The sequence below is a fragment of the Oncorhynchus keta genome, unplaced genomic scaffold (assembly GCF_023373465.1).
Source record: "Oncorhynchus keta strain PuntledgeMale-10-30-2019 unplaced genomic scaffold, Oket_V2 Un_contig_24571_pilon_pilon, whole genome shotgun sequence".
Taxonomy (NCBI): domain Eukaryota; kingdom Metazoa; phylum Chordata; class Actinopteri; order Salmoniformes; family Salmonidae; genus Oncorhynchus; species Oncorhynchus keta.
The window spans coordinates 1-15,545 of NW_026283987.1; the positions used below are offsets into that span (position 1 = coordinate 1).

The 15,545-nt window shown below is 46.1% G+C and overlaps 1 protein-coding gene and 1 long non-coding RNA gene across 5 annotated transcripts; one reads left to right on the forward strand and one right to left on the reverse strand.

The window, feature by feature from the left end:
• Positions 1 to 615: 615 nt before the first annotated feature.
• On the reverse strand, positions 616 to 3,238 carry LOC127922099 (uncharacterized). 4 transcript variants are annotated; one of them, XR_008110391.1, is made up of 5 exons: positions 3,003 to 3,238; positions 2,611 to 2,834; positions 2,003 to 2,338; positions 791 to 846; positions 616 to 734 (listed from the first exon to the last, which is right to left on the reverse strand). It is a non-coding gene; the product is annotated as an uncharacterized LOC127922099 (long non-coding RNA). The 4 variants fall into 4 exon arrangements; XR_008110389.1 differs by lacking the exon at positions 791 to 846; XR_008110390.1 differs by lacking the exon at positions 616 to 734 and having other exon boundaries at positions 780 to 846.
• Positions 3,239 to 3,996: 758 nt separating this feature from the next.
• LOC127922098 (supervillin-like) lies at positions 3,997 to 15,539 on the forward strand. The gene is made up of 4 exons (XM_052505752.1): positions 3,997 to 4,163; positions 4,309 to 4,430; positions 7,218 to 7,373; positions 14,988 to 15,539. The coding sequence occupies exons 1-4, from the start codon at positions 4,118 to 4,120 to the stop codon at positions 15,072 to 15,074; spliced, it is 411 nt and encodes a 136-aa protein (XP_052361712.1). The 5' UTR covers positions 3,997 to 4,117; the 3' UTR covers positions 15,075 to 15,539.
• The last annotated feature ends 6 nt before the right edge of the window (positions 15,540 to 15,545 follow it).

The following is a 15,545-nucleotide window of genomic DNA, read 5'->3' on the forward strand; positions in this document are numbered from 1 at the left end:
CTGAGCCTCCCAGCCTGGTGAGTGCCCATTATACCATAGTAATACATTACACCTGTGGCTGAGCCTCCCAGCCTGGTGAGTCCCATTATACCATAGTAATACATTACACCTGTACTGAGCCTCCCCAGCTCAGAGTCCTCATTATGTCGTTGTGCAATACATTACACCTGTACTGAGCCTCCCAGCCTGCTGGAGTCCCATTATACCATAGTACACATTACACCTGTACTGAGCCTCCCAGCCTGGTGAGTCCCATTATACCATAGTAATACATTACAATATACCTGTACTGAGCCTCCCAGCCTGGTGAGTGCTATTATACCATAGTAATACATTACACCTGTACTGAGCCTCCCAGCCTGGTGAGGTGCCTGTAAAGATTATGACCATAGTAATACATTACACCTGTACTGAGCCTCCCCAGCCTGGTGAGTCCCATTATACCATAGTAATACATTACACCTGTACTGAGCCTCCCAGCCTGGTGAGTCCCATTATACCATAGTAATACATTACACCTGTGAGCCTCCCAGCCTGGTGAGTCCCATTATACCATAGTAATACATTACACCTGTACCTCCCAGCCTGGTGAGTGCCATTATACCATAGTAATACATTACACCTGTACTGAGCCTCCCAGCCTGGTGAGTCCCATTATACCATAGTAATACATTACACCTGTACTGAGCCTCCCAGCCTGGTGAGTCCCATTATACCATAGTAATACATTACACCTGTACTGAGCCTCCCAGCCTGGTGAGTGCTATTATACCATAGTAATACATTACACCTGTACTGAGCCTCCCAGCCTGGTGAGTCCCATTATACCATAGTAATACATTACACCTGTACTGAGCCTCCCAGCCTGGTGAGTCCCATTATACCATAGTAATACATTACACCTCTGAGCCTCCCAGCCTGGTGAGTCCCATTATACCATAGTAATACATTACACCTGTACTGAGCCTCCCAGCCTGGTGAGTGCTATTATACCATAGTAATACATTACACCTGTACTGGCCTGGTGAGTCCCATTATACCATAGTAATACATTACCTGGTGAGCCTCCCAGCCTGGTGAGTCCCATTATACCATAGTAATACATTACACCTGTACTGAGCCTCCCAGCCTGGTGAGTCCCATTATACCATAGTAATACATTATACCTGTACTGAGCCTCCCAGCCTGGTGAGTGCTATTATACCATAGTAATACATTACACCTGTACTGAGCCTCCCAGCCTGGTGAGTCCCATTATACCATAGTAATACATTACACCTGTACTGAGCCTCCCAGCCTGGTGAGTGCTATTATACCATATGCCAGTAATACACCTGTACTGAGCCTCCCAGCCTGGTGAGTGCTATTATACCATAGTAATACATTACACCTGTGAGCCTCCCAGCCTGGTGAGTCCCATTATACCATAGTAATACATTACACCTGTACTGAGCCTCCCAGCCTGGTGAGTGCTATTATACCATAGTAATACATTACACCTGTACTGAGCCTCCCAGCCTGGTGAGTGCCATTATACCATAGTAATACATTACACCTGTACTGAGCCTCCCAGCCTGGTGAGTGCTATTATACCATAGTAATACATTACACCTGTACTGAGCCTCCCAGCCTGGTGAGTGATATTATACCATAGTAATACATTACACCTGTACTGAGCCTCCCAGCCTGGTGAGTGCTATTATACCATAGTAATACATTACACCTGTACTGAGCCTCCCAGCCTGGTGAGTCCCAGCCTATACCATAGTAATACATTACACCTGTACTGAGCCTCCCAGCCTGGTGAGTGCTATTATACCATAGTAATACATTACACCTGTACTGAGCCTCCCAGCCTGGTGAGTGATATTATACCATAGTAATACATTACACCTGTACTGAGCCTCCCAGCCTGGTGAGTGCTATTATACCATAGTAATACATTACACCTGTACTGAGCCTCCCAGCCTGGTGAGTCCCATTATACCATAGTACATTACACCTGTACTGAGCCTCCCAGCCTGGTGAGTCCCATTATACCATAGTAATACATTACACCTGTACTGAGCCTCCCAGCCTGGTGAGTCCCATTATACCATAGTAATACATTACACCTGTACTGAGCCTCCCAGCCTGGTGAGTCCCATTATACCATAGTAATACATTACACCTGTACTGAGCCTCCCAGCCTGGTGAGTCCCATTATACCATAGTAATACATTACACCTGTACTGAGCCTCCCAGCCTGGTGAGTCCCATTATACCATAGTAATACATTACACCTGTACTGAGCCTCCCAGCCTGGTGAGTCCCATTATACCATAGTAATACATTACACCTGTATTTTGAGCCTCCCCAGCCTGGTGAGTGATATTATACCATAGTAATACATTACACCTGTACTGAGCCTCCCAGCCTGGTGAGTCCCATTATACCATAGTAATACATTACTGTATATGAGCCTCCAGCCTTAGTCCCATTATACCTGTACTGAGCCTCCCAGCCTGGTGAGTGCTACACCTTATGAGCCTCCCACCATAGTAATACATTACACCTGTACTGAGCCTCCCAGCCTGGTGAGTGCTATTATACCATAGTAATACATTACACCTGTACTGAGCCTCCCAGCCTGGTGAGTCCCATTATACCATAGTAATACATTACACCTGTACTGAGCCTCCCAGCCTGGTGAGTCCCATTATACCATAGTAATACATTACACCTGTACTGAGCCTCCCAGCCTGGTGAGTCCCATTATACCATAGTAATACATTACACCTGTACTGAGCCTCCCAGCCTGGTGAGTCCCATTATACCATAGTAATACATTACACCTGTACTGAGCCTCCCAGCCTGGTGAGTGCTATTATACCATAGTAATACATTACACCTGTACTGAGCCTCCCAGCCTGGTGAGTGCTATTATACCATAGTAATACATTACACCTGTACTGAGCCTCCCAGCCTGGTGAGTGCTATTATACCATAGTAATACATTACACCTGTACTGAGCCTCCCAGCCTGGTGAGTCCCATTATACCATAGTAATACATTACACCTGTACTGAGCCTCCCAGCCTGGTGAGTCCCATTATACCATAGTAATACATTACACCTGTACTGAGCCTCCCAGCCTGGTGAGTCCCATTATACCATAGTAATACATTACACCTGTACTGAGCCTCCCAGCCTGGTGAGTCCCATTATACCATAGTAATACATTACACCTGTACTGAGCCTCCCAGCCTGGTGAGTGCTATTATACCATAGTAATACATTACACCTGTACTGAGCCTCCCCAGCCTGGTGCGTCCCATTATACCATAGTAATACATTACACCTGTACTGAGCCTCCCAGCCTGCTGAGTGCTATTATACCATAGTAATACATTACACCTGTACTGAGCCTCCCCAGCCTGGTGAGTATATAAGCGCCTCTGCTTGGCACTCAGCATTAAGGAGATGTCCTGTCTGTTGGAATGTTTTGATTTTTTGATTTAAAAAAATATATATGTGTGAATTTTACCCCTTTTTCTCCCCAATTTCATGGTATCAATTGTTTAGTAGCTACTATCTTGTCTCATCGCTACAACTCCCGTACGGGCTCGGGAGAGACGAAGGTTGAAAGTAATGCGTTCTCCGATACACAACCCAACCAAGCCGCACTGCTTCTTAATACAGCGCGCATCCAACCCGAAGCCAGCCGCACCAATGTGTCGGAGGAAACGCCGTGCACTTGGCAACCTTGATTAGCACGCACTGCGCCCGACCCGCCACAGGACTCGCTGGTGCGCGATGAGACGAGTATATCCCTATCAGCCTAACCCGGGACGCTAGGCCAATTGTGCGTCGCCCCCACGGACCTCCCGGTCGCGGCCCGGTTACGACAGAGCCTGGGCGCGAACCCAGAGTCTCTGGTGGCACAGCTGGCGCTGCAACCACTGCGCCACCCGAGAGGCGTCTGTTGGAATGTTGGTGTACAAAATGGCTGCTCGGACATAAATTCTTCTTCCTGTATAGCTCTGTTCCTGGTGGATAACTTCCATGAGGTGTACCTGTGGCAGGGCTGGTGGCCCCAGGACAGCGAGAACCCCAGCTCCACCAGGATAAGATGGGACATGGACAGGAAATGTGCCATGGAAACAGTGCTGCAGTACTGCATGGGTAGGATACCTGATGATGTTATCATCTCTGGCCTCTCTGTTAACATAAGGTGCTTGATGTTTGAACCTTGCACCCGCAGACCTTTTCACTAAGGGCATGTCTCTAGTTAGGATGTGTTGCTAAACGTGCCGACTTCCTCCCGCAGAGAATAATGAGAAGAAGTCTCAGAAGTCGTATCTGATCCATGCTGGTCTAGAGCCTCTCACCTTCACCAACGTGTTCCCAAGCTGGGAGCACAGAGAGGACATTGCAGAGATCACTGAGAGGGTGAGTTATTCACTACCAGTTATTATTCACTGACCTGCCAACCCTTATACACAAACACACACTGACCATAAGGGAGAGTTGGATAAGTTGAGACATTTTTTACATCCAGCACCACTACGTCAAGGGAAACATAGCATTCTTTCTAACAACGATATCTATACTGAACAAAAATATAAACCCGACATCTAAAGTGTTGGTTTCATGAGCTGAGATAAAGATCCCAGAAATTAAGCTTATTTCTCTCAAATTTTGTGCACAAATGTGTTTACATCCCTGTTAGTGAGCATTTCTCCTTTGCCAACATAATCCATCCACCTGACAGCTGAGGCATAATCAAGAAGATGATTAAACAGCAGGATCATTACACAGGTGCACCTTGTGCTGGGAACAATAAAACGTCCCTCTAAAACGTACAGTTTTGTCACACAACACAATGCCACAGACAGGGGCGCCACCAGGGATTTTGGGCCCCATGAATAGATATCACATTGGGCCCCACCACCACAGACCATACCAAACCTGTGCAATTATTGTAACCACACCTCCAGAACCCAATCGACCCATTCAAAGCTTTAAATAACTCTACCTTTGCAGGCTTGCAATTCTCTTGTAGCCAATATTTACTGTCTGACATTTACTGACAGTGAGCTGTGAAAATATAACCCTGTGCAGACATGCATTCTGCATACAGTGGAATTCACTATTCAATGCAAGACTGATACCCTCTATAAGAAATGTGCTATAGGCCATCTTTTACAGTCTCTAAATGTCATTTTAATGGTACATTCTTTAATGGAAAATTCTCTTAACATTAATGATTAACTTAAAATAAATATAACTTAAGTATACATTAAGCTGTTCAATTAAATTAACATGATCATCTATAGAATGATATAACAAACAAAATAATCAAATCAGCAGCAGATTTTTGAACTTGGTATACACACCAACTAGACAATAAGCAGCTGTAGAAATTGAAATGAAAAGGCCTGATGGTGGCGCTAGAGTAAAGGTCAAGAGGTCACCAAATCAATAGGTTTCTTCCACTTGGGGTCTTGATTGTGCACAACAAATGTTATGGTCAATCCAGCCATTACTTTGAGATATATCTTGTTCTCAGTCTTGTTCTCAGCCGGTGAGCATCGTGTGTAGTGATCCAATATCCATAGTGATGCCATTTAACAGTTATCACTGGCCCTTGCTGAGTCTTACTCACCAAGAGCCCAGCGCTGAGCCTTCTTGCTAGCAAAGTCACCGATCAAGTCTTTGAAGTCCAGCTTTCTAGCTAACTGACTTTCAATGTATCAATGAATACTTCATGATCAGTGGTTGGCACACAGAAGGTCTTTATCCTCACTAATCTGACCAACTTTCAGAACAGCAGAAAACTATTCTACAACTTTTGCAGTGGTGTGGAACCTAGTGTCCAGGTCACTTATGATGTCATCCATAGCAGTAAAAACACTGTTCTGGAACCTAGTGTCCAGGTCACTTATGATGTCATCCATAGCAGTAAATCACTGTTCTGGAACCTAGTGTCCAGGTCACTTATGATTTAGGGGTATGGGGCTGGTTCAGGGTATGGGGAGACTGGGCTGGTTCAGGTGTATGGGGAGACTGGGCTGGTTCAGGTGTATGGGGAGACGGGGCTGGTTCAGGTGTATGGGGAGACGGGGCTGGTTCAAGGGGCATGGGGGACGGGGCTGGTTCAAGGGGTATGGGGAGACTGGGCTGGTTCAAGGGGTATGGGGAGACGGGGCTGGTTCTTGGGTATGGGGAGACGGGGCTGGTTCTTGGGTATGGGGAGACGGGGCTGGTTCTTGGGTATGGGGAGACGGGGCTGGTTCATGGGTATGGGGAGACGGGGCTGGTTCATGGGTATGGGGAGACGGGGCTGGTTCATGGGTATGGGGAGACGGGGCTGGTTCAAGGGGTATGGGGAGACGGGGCTGGTTCATGGGTATGGGGAGACGGGGCTGGTTCATGGGTATGGGGAGACGGGGCTGGTTCATGGGTATGGGGAGACGGGGCTGGTTCATGGGTATGGGGAGACGGGGCTGGTTCATGGGTATGGGGAGACGGGGCTGGTTCATGGGTATGGGGAGACGGGGCTGGTTCAGGGGGATGGGGAGACGGGGCTGGTTCAGGGGGATGGGGAGACGGGGCTGGTTCAGGGGGATGGGGAGACGGGGCTGGTTCAGGGGATGGGGAGACGGGGCTGGTTCAGGGGATGGGGAGACGGGGCTGGTTCAGGGGGATGGGGAGACGGGGCTGGTTCAGGGGGATGGGGAGACGGGGCTGGTTCAGGGGATGGGGAGACGGGGCTGGTTCAGGGGGGATGGGGAGACGGGGCTGGTTCAGGAGCAGGTGGTTTCCTCCTGGAAAATGATGGTGGCCACACAAAATATTTACATTTTGGGCCCAATTTGGACATTTTCACTTTGGGGTGTACTCACTTTTGTTGCCAGCGGTTTTAGACATTAATGTCTGTGTGTTGAATTATTTTGAGGGGACAGCAAATTTACACTGTTATACAAGCTGTACACTCACTACTTGTCATTGTAGCAAAGTGTCATTTCTTCAGTGTTGACACATGAAAAGATACATGCAAATATTTACACAAATGTGAGGGGTGTACTCACTTGTGATATACTGTATGTGACCAATTAAAATTTGATTTATTAACCCACACAGCTACACACACACACACACACACACACACGACCGGTTGAAATATACAGTACTCTTATCCTACTTTTTGGGTTGATTTTTGTGTGTTTGTGTCAGGAGGTGGAGGTGTGTAACCAGATCATCCTGGTGGAAGATGTGCTGGCCAGGCTGTGCCAGAACACCTATCCCCTGGCTGAGCTATTGGCACGCCCACTTCCTGAAGGCGTCGACCCCCTCCGCCTGGAGCTCTACCTATCAGACCAGGACTTTGAGGTGAGACCACACACCCTGATCAATGATCATTCAGTTCTAACACACCCTGTGAGAATAGATACCTTGATTTCAGGTTTAATGAGCTGGTTTCCCAGACCGTTAGGCCTGGTCCTGGAGTAAAAGCACTTTCAATGGAGAATCTCAATTTCTTAAAAGCACTTTTCTCTCTCTCCCACCATTCAACAAGAGAGGCCATCTCCCTCTGTGTGTTTCTCTATTTACAGAATTCAACACACACACAGAGCACACACACTGAGGACAAATCAAATGTATTTATATAGCCCTTCGTACATCAGCTGATATCTCAAAGTGCTGTACAGAAACCCAGCCTAAAACCCCAAACAGCAAGCAATGCAGGTGTAGAAGCACGGTGGCTAGGAAAAACTCCCTAGAAAGGCCAAAACCTAGGAAGAAACCTAGAGAGGAACCAGGCTATGTGGGGTGGCCAGTCCTCTTCTGGCTGTGCCGGGTGGAGATTATAACAGAACATGGCCAAGATGTTCAAATGTTCATAAATGACCAGCATGGTCGAATAATAGTAAGGCAGAACAGTTGAAACTGGAGCAGCAGCATGGCCAGGTGGACTGGGGACAGCAAGGAGTCATCATGTCAGGTAGTCCTGGGGCATGGTCCTAGGGCTCAGGTCCTCCGAGAGAGAGAAAGAAAGAAGGAGAGAATTAGAGAACGCACACTTAGATTCACACAGGACACCGAATAGGACAGGAGAAGTACTCCAGATATAACAAACTGACCCTAGCCCCCCGACACAAACTACTGCAGCATAAATACTGGAGGCTGAGACAGGAGGGGTCAGGAGACACTGTGGCCCCATCCGAGGACACCCCGGACAGGGCCAAACAGGAAGGATATAACCCCACCCACTTTGCCAAAGCACAGCCCCCACACCACTAGAGGGATATCTTCAACCACCAACTTACCATCCTGAGACAAGGCTGAGTATAGCCCACAAAGATCTCCGCCACGGCACAGCCCAAGGGGGGGGCGCCAACCCAGACAGGATGACCACAACAGTGAATCAACCCACTCAGGTGACGCACCCCCGTCCAGGGACGTCATGAGAGAGCCCCAGTAAGCCAGTGACTCAGCCCCTGTAATAGGGTTAGAGGCAGAGAATCCCAGTGGAAAGAGGGGAACCGGCCAGGCAGAGACAGCAAGGGCGGTTCGTTGCTCCAGAGCCTTTCCGTTCACCTTCCCACTCCTGGGCCAGACTACACTCAATCATATGACCCACTGAAGAGATGAGTCTTCAGTAAAGACATAAAGGTTGAGACCGAGTTTGCGTCTCTGACATGGGTAGGCAGACCGTTCCATAAAAATGGAGCTCTATAGGAGAAAGCCCTGCCTCCAGCTGTTTGCTTAGAAATTCTAGGGACAATTAGGAGGCCTGCGTCTTGTGACCGTAGCGTACGTGTAGGTATGTACAGCAGGACCAAATCAGAGAGATGGGTAGGAGCAAGCCCATGTAATGCTTTGTAGGTTAGCAGTAAAACCTTGAAATCAGCCCTTGCTTTGACAGGAAGCCAGTGTAGAGAGGCTAGCACTGGAGTAATATGATCACATTTTTTGGTTCTAGTCAGGATTCTAGCAGCCGTATTTAGCACTAACTGAAGTTTATTTAGTGCTTTATCCGGGTAGCCGGAAAGTAGAGCATTGCAGTAGTCTAACCTAGAAGTGACAAAAGCATGGATTCATTTTTCTGCATCATTTTTGGACAGAAAGTTTCTGATTTTTGCAATATTACGTAGATGGAAAAAAGCTGTCCTCGAAATGGTCTTGATATGTTCTTCAAAAGAGATCAGGGTCCAGAGTACCATCAAGATTAATTGTCAGATTCAACAAAAGATCTCTTTGTTTCTTGGGACCTAGAACAAGCATCTCTGTTTTGTCTGAGTTTAATAGTAGAAAGTTTGCAGCCATCCACTTCCTTATGTCTGAAACACATGCTTCTAGCCAGGGCAATTTTGGAGCTTCACCATGTTTCATTGAAATGTACAGCTGTGTGTCATCCGCACAGCAGTGAATGTTAACATTATGTTTTCGAATAACATCCCCAAGAGGTAAAATATATAGTGAAAACAATAGTGGTCCTAAAACGGAACCTTGAGGAACACCGAAATTTACAGTTGATTTGTCAGAGGACAAACCATTCTCAGAGACAAACTGATATCTTTCCGACAGATAAGATCTAAACCAGGCCAGAACATGTCCGTGTAGACCAATTTGGGTTTCCAATCTCTCCAAAAGAATCTGGTGATCGATGGTATCAAAAGCAGCACTAAGGTCTAGGAGCACGAGGACAGATGCAGAGCCTCGGTCCGATGCCATTAAAATGTAATTTACCACCTTCACAAGTGCCGTCTCAGTGCTATGATGGGGTCTAAAACCAGACTGAAGCATTTCGTATACATTATTTGTCTTCAGGAAGGCAGTGAGTTGCTGCGCAACAGCCTTCTCTAAAATGTTTGAGAGGAATGGAAGATTCGATATAGGCCGATAGTTTTTTATATTTTCTGGGTCAAGGTTTGGCTTTTTCAAGAGAGGCTTTATTACTGCCACTTTTAGTGAGTTTGGTACACATCCAGTGGATAGAGAGCCGTTTATTATGTTCAACATAGGAGGGCCAAGCACAGGAAGCAGCTCTTTCAGTAGTTTAGTTGGAATAGGGTCCAGTATGCAGCTTGAAGGTTTAGAGGCCATGATTATTTTCATCATTGTGTCAAGAGAAATAGTACTAAAACACTTGAGCGTCTCTCTTGATCCTAGGTCCTGGCAGAGTTGTGCAGACTCAGGACAACTGAGGTTTGGAGGAATACGCAGGTTTAAAGAGGAGTCCGTAATTTGCTTTCTAATAATCAGAATCTTTTCCTCAAAGAAGTTCATGAATTTATCACTGCTAAAGTGAAAGTCATCCTCTCTTGGGGAATGCTGCTTTTTAGTTAGCTTTGTGACAGTATCAAAAAGGAATTTCGGATTGTTCTTATTTTCCTCAATTAAGTTAGAAAAATAGGATGATCGAGCAGCATTAAGGGCTCTTCGGTACTGCACGGTACCGTCTTTCCAAGCTCGTCGGAAGACTTCCAGTTTGGTGTGGCGCCATTTCCGTTCCAATTTTCTGGAAGCTTGCTTCAGAGCTCGGGTATTTTCTGTGTACCAGGGAGCTAGTTTCTTATGAGAAATGTTTTTAGTTTTTAGGGGTGCAACTGCATCTAGGGTATTACGCAAGGTTAAATTGAGATCCTAGGTGGTTAGGTGGTTAACTGATTATTGTCCTCTGGCGTCCTTGGGTAGGCAGAGGGAGTCTGGAAGGGCATCAAGGAATCTTTGTGTTGTCTGTGAATTTATAGCACGACTTTTGATGGTCCTTGGTTGAGGTCTGAGCAGATTATTTGTTGCAATTGCAAACGTAATAAAATGGTGGTCCGATAGTCCAGGATTATGAGGAAAAACATTAAGATCCACAACATTTATTCCATGGGACAAAACTAGGTCCAGCGTATGACTGTGACAGTGAGTGGGTCCAGAGACATGTTGGACAAAACCCACTGAGTCGATGATGGCTCCGAAAGCCTTTTGGAGTGGGTCTGTGGACTTTTCCATGTGAATATTAAAGTCACCAAAGATTAGAATATTATCTGCTATGACTACAAGGTCCGATAGGAATTCAGGGAACTCAGTGAGAAACGCTGTATATGGCCCAGGAGGCCTGTAAACAGTAGCTATAAAAAGTGATTGAGTAGGCTGCATAGATTTCATGACTAGAAGCTCAAAAGACGAAAACGTCGTTTTTTGGGGGGGAAATTGAAATTTGCTATCATAAATGTTAGCAACACCTCCGCCTTTGCGGGATGCACAGGGGATATGGTCACTAGTGTAACCAGGAGGTGAGGCCTCATTTAAAACAGTAAATTCATCAGGTTTAAGCCATGTTTCAGTCAGGCCAATCGCATCAAGATTATGATCAGTGATTAGTTCATTGACTATAATTGCCTTTGAAGTAAGGGATCTAACATTAAGTAGCCCTATTTTGAGATGTGAGGTATCATGATCTCTTTCAGTAATGACAGGAATGGAGGTGGTCTTTATCCTAGTGAGATTGCTAAGGCGAACACCGCCATGTTTAGTTTTGCACAACCTTGGTCGAGGCACAGACACTGTCTCAATGGTGATAGCTGAGCTGACTACACTGACTGTGCTAGTGGCAGACTCCACTATGCTGGCTAACAGCCTGCTGCCTGGCCTGCACCCTATTTCATTGTGGAGCTAGAGGAGTTAGAGCCCTGTCTATGTTGGTAGATGAGAGCACCCTTCCAGCTAGGATGGAGTCCGTCACTCCTCAGCAGGTCAGGCTTGGTCCTGTTTGTGGGTGAGTCCCAGAAAGAGGGCCAATTATCTACAAATTCTATCTTTTGGGAGGGGCAGAAAACAGTTTTCAACCAGCGATTGAGTTGTGAGACTCTGCTGTAGAGCTCATCACTCCCCCTAACTGGGAGGGGGCCAGAGACAATTACTCGATGCCGACATCTTTCTAGCTGATATGCACGCAGAAGCTATGTTGCGCTTGGTGATCTCTGACTGTTTCATCCTAACATCGTTGGTGCCGACGTGGATAACAATATCTCTATACTCTCTACACTCGCCAGTTTTAGCTTTAGCCAGCACCATCTTCAGATTAGCCTTAACGTCGGTAGCCCTGCCCCCTGGTAAACAGTGTATGATCGCTGGATGATTCGTTTTAAGTCTAATATTGCGGGTAATGGAGTCGCCAATGACTAGAGTTTTCAATTTGTCAGAGCTAATGTTGGGAAGCTTCGGCGTCTCAGACCCCGTAACGGGAGGAGTAGAGACCAGAGAAGACTCGGCCTCTGACTCCGACCCGCTGCTTAATGGGGAAAACCGGTTGAAATTTTCTGTCGGCTGAATGAGCGACACCGGTTGAGCTTTCCTACAGCATTTCCTTCCAGAAACCGAGAAAGTTGTCCGGCTACGGGGACTGTGCCAGGGGATTTATACTACTATCTGTACTTACTGGTGGCACAGACGCTGTTTCATCCTTTCCTACACTGAAATGACCCTTGCCTAACGATTGCGTCTGAAGCTGGGCTTGTAGCACAGCTATCCTCGCCGTAAGGCTACTGCAATTAGAAGGCATCATGTTAATGTTACTACTTAGCTTCGGCTGTTGGAGGTCCTGACGAATCGTGTCCAGATAAAGCGTCCGGAGTGAAAAAGTTGAGGAAAAAATAAATAAATATATGAACGGTAATTAAAAAGTGAAAACAGTAAAGTTGTCAGGTAGCAAAATAGGTTGGCAACAAAACGCACAGCAACTCGAAAACAAGCCTGCAAGTTGTGACCGGAAATAACGTCAATGAGTGGGGTCCGACGTCAGCGCTCTCTCTGTGTACTCAAGGAATTTGTTTTTTCTCCCTGGGCGTCAGCGCCACTCCCCACACAGTCTGACCAATGAGGATAGAAGACCAGAGAGATGCTTGGCCAATGAGAGAGAGAGAGAGACGAGGGGCTGTATGCATAATGCATCTCAGAGTGCTGATCTAGGATCAGTTGGCCAATAAGAGAGACCAGGGGCTGTTTGTATCATGCATCTCAGTGCTGATCTAGGATCAGTTGGCCAATAAGAGAGACCAGGGGCTGTTTGTATCATGCATCTCAGTGCTGATCTAGGATCAGTTGGCCAATAAGAGAGAGACCAGGGGCTCTATGCATAATGCATCTCAGAATGCTGATCTAGGATCAGTTTGACATTTTAGATCACAATGAATAACGACAGGGAAGACATGATCCTGGATCAGCACTCCTACTCTGAGATGGTTGATACCTACAGGCCCTAATGTCATTGATGTGATTCTCTCTACCATCATTACTTTACGCTCCCTGGCTATTGATGTAACATACGCTGGGAGTCAGGAAGCAGGTGCTATTGATGTAACATACGCTGGGAGTCAGGAAGCAGGTGCTATTGATGTAACATACGCTGGGAGTCAGGAAGCAGGTGCTATTGATGTAACATACGCTGGGAGTCAGGAAGCAGGTGCTATTGATGTAACATACGCTGGGAGTCAGGAAGCAGGTGCTATTGATGTAACATACGCTGGGAGTCAGGAAGCAGGTGCTATTGATGTAACATACGCTGGGAGTCAGGAAGCAGGTGCTATTGATGTAACATACGCTGGGAGTCAGGAAGCAGGTGCTATTGATGTAACATACGCTGGGAGTCAGGAAGCAGGTGCTATTGATGTAACATACGCTGGGAGTCAGGAAGCAGGTGCTATTGATGTAACAGATAACGCTGGGAGTCAGGAAGCAGGTGCAGAAGGTGAATTTAATAAAGAAACTATGCCGATGAACGAACATGAGAGAAAATAATACTACCTAATGATTGACTGTGATCTGAGGGATAAATAAAAGGGGAGTAATCGCGGAGGAAATGAGGTACAGGTGTGCTTAATGATGGGGAACAGGTGTGCTTAATGATGGGGAACAGGTGTGCTTAATGATGGGGAACAGGTGTGCTTAATGATGGGGAACAGGTGTGCTTAATGATGGGGAACAGGTGTGCTTTAAGCACCAACTGTCAGAGCATCTTACAGATTACTGTACCTGTACATAGCCCACCTATAATTTAGCCCAAACAACTACCTCTTTCCCAACTGTATTTAATTTATTTATTTATTTTGCTCCTTTGCACCCCATTATTTTTATTTCTACTTTGCACTTTCTTCCATTGCAAAACTACCATTCCAGTGTTTTACTTGCTATATTGTATTTACTTTGCCACCGTGGCCTTTTTTGCCTTTACCTCCCTTCTCACCTAATTTGCTCACATCGTATATAGACTTGTTTCTACTGTATTATTGACTGTATGTTTGTTTTACTACATGTGTAACTCTGTGTCGTTGTATCTGTCGAACTGCTTTGCTTTATCTTGGCCAGGTCGCAATTGTAAATGAGAACTTGCCTACCTGGTTAAATAAAGGTGAAATAAATAAATAAAATTAATGATGGGGAACAGGTGTGCTTAATGATGGGGAACAGGTGTGTGTGTGTGTGTTAATAGCTGTCAGGGCCAGTGACGTGGTGACAGAGGGAGGAAGCAGGAATAGGCGTGACAATTGATGCCTAGTAGCACTGTAATAAACTGACGAATACCCAGGATCTGGAACGCAAGCTAACTCTTACCTTTCAGGCTGGGTGCTAGGGGATTCAGATAAGGTGAGTTGTTTGGGCTGAGGACCATGATGAATGATCTGACTGTTCTTCCTCAAGGATACAACATCCTCACTGAGCTGACCCACTCTTCTCTTCCTTTGGGCCATCCTGCTTTCTCTCTCTCTCTCTCTCTCTCTCTCTCTCTCTCTCTCTCTCTCTCTCTCTCTCTCTCTCTCTCTCTCTCTCTCTCTCTCTCTCTCTCTCTCTCTCTCTCTCTCTTTCTCTTTCTCTTTCTCTTTCTCTTTCTCTTTTAAAACATGACGGTTCACTATTTGACATTGTCTGAACTCAAAACAGTGCAATGTTAAAATGTGCCACCTCACTCAGTCTCTCATTGTATTAATTGATGATCTTCTCCCCATGCAGAAGGCGTTGGACATGAAGAGAGAGGAGTACGAAGGATTACCAGGGTGGAAGCAAGTCAACTTAAAGAAGGCTAAAGGACTGTTTTAGTCTAAGTTAACCTGACGATGGTTGTGGAGAGGAGAAGAAATTCAACAACTCTTGGAGAACAGTGGAAGTTGATAAAATGCTTCTTTATTGTTAAGACCAACCTGTTTCATCAGCTGGTAGCTGGCAGCACTTTAAATCGGAGGATGTGATCATCGTTTGGGGGAATGGAACGTATCAAACGCATGGGTTTTTACAAGAGAGTTTGATACAATTTCATTCACTCCGTTCCAGTCATTATTATGAGCGTCCTCCCCTCACCAGCCTCCTCTGCTGAACACACTCTCAGGGACGATAAGTGGGAGAAGAGGACAGAGGCTGGGTTGGGGGATCTGCTAAGGTGTGCTAGCCTCATGTAACATCATGTTTTTAACTTTTAATTATGTAACTATGTAGGAAAATGAAAATCCTGCTTAGCACATTTTCTCAGTGGCTTATCAGGAACTGTACAAGCAGGACCTGCTCTTTCTCTCT

Bases quoted from the DNA above. Each gene is read 5' to 3' on its own strand.
- LOC127922098 (XM_052505752.1), top strand. From the start codon at position 4,118: ATGGACAGGAAATGTGCCATGGAAACAGTGCTGCAGTACTGCATGG. The intron at 4,164-4,308 runs GTAGGATACCTG...TTCCTCCCGCAG, and splicing joins AGTGCTGCAGTACTGCATGG to AGAATAATGAGAAGAAGTCT. The intron at 4,431-7,217 runs GTGAGTTATTCA...TGTTTGTGTCAG, and splicing joins TTGCAGAGATCACTGAGAGG to GAGGTGGAGGTGTGTAACCA.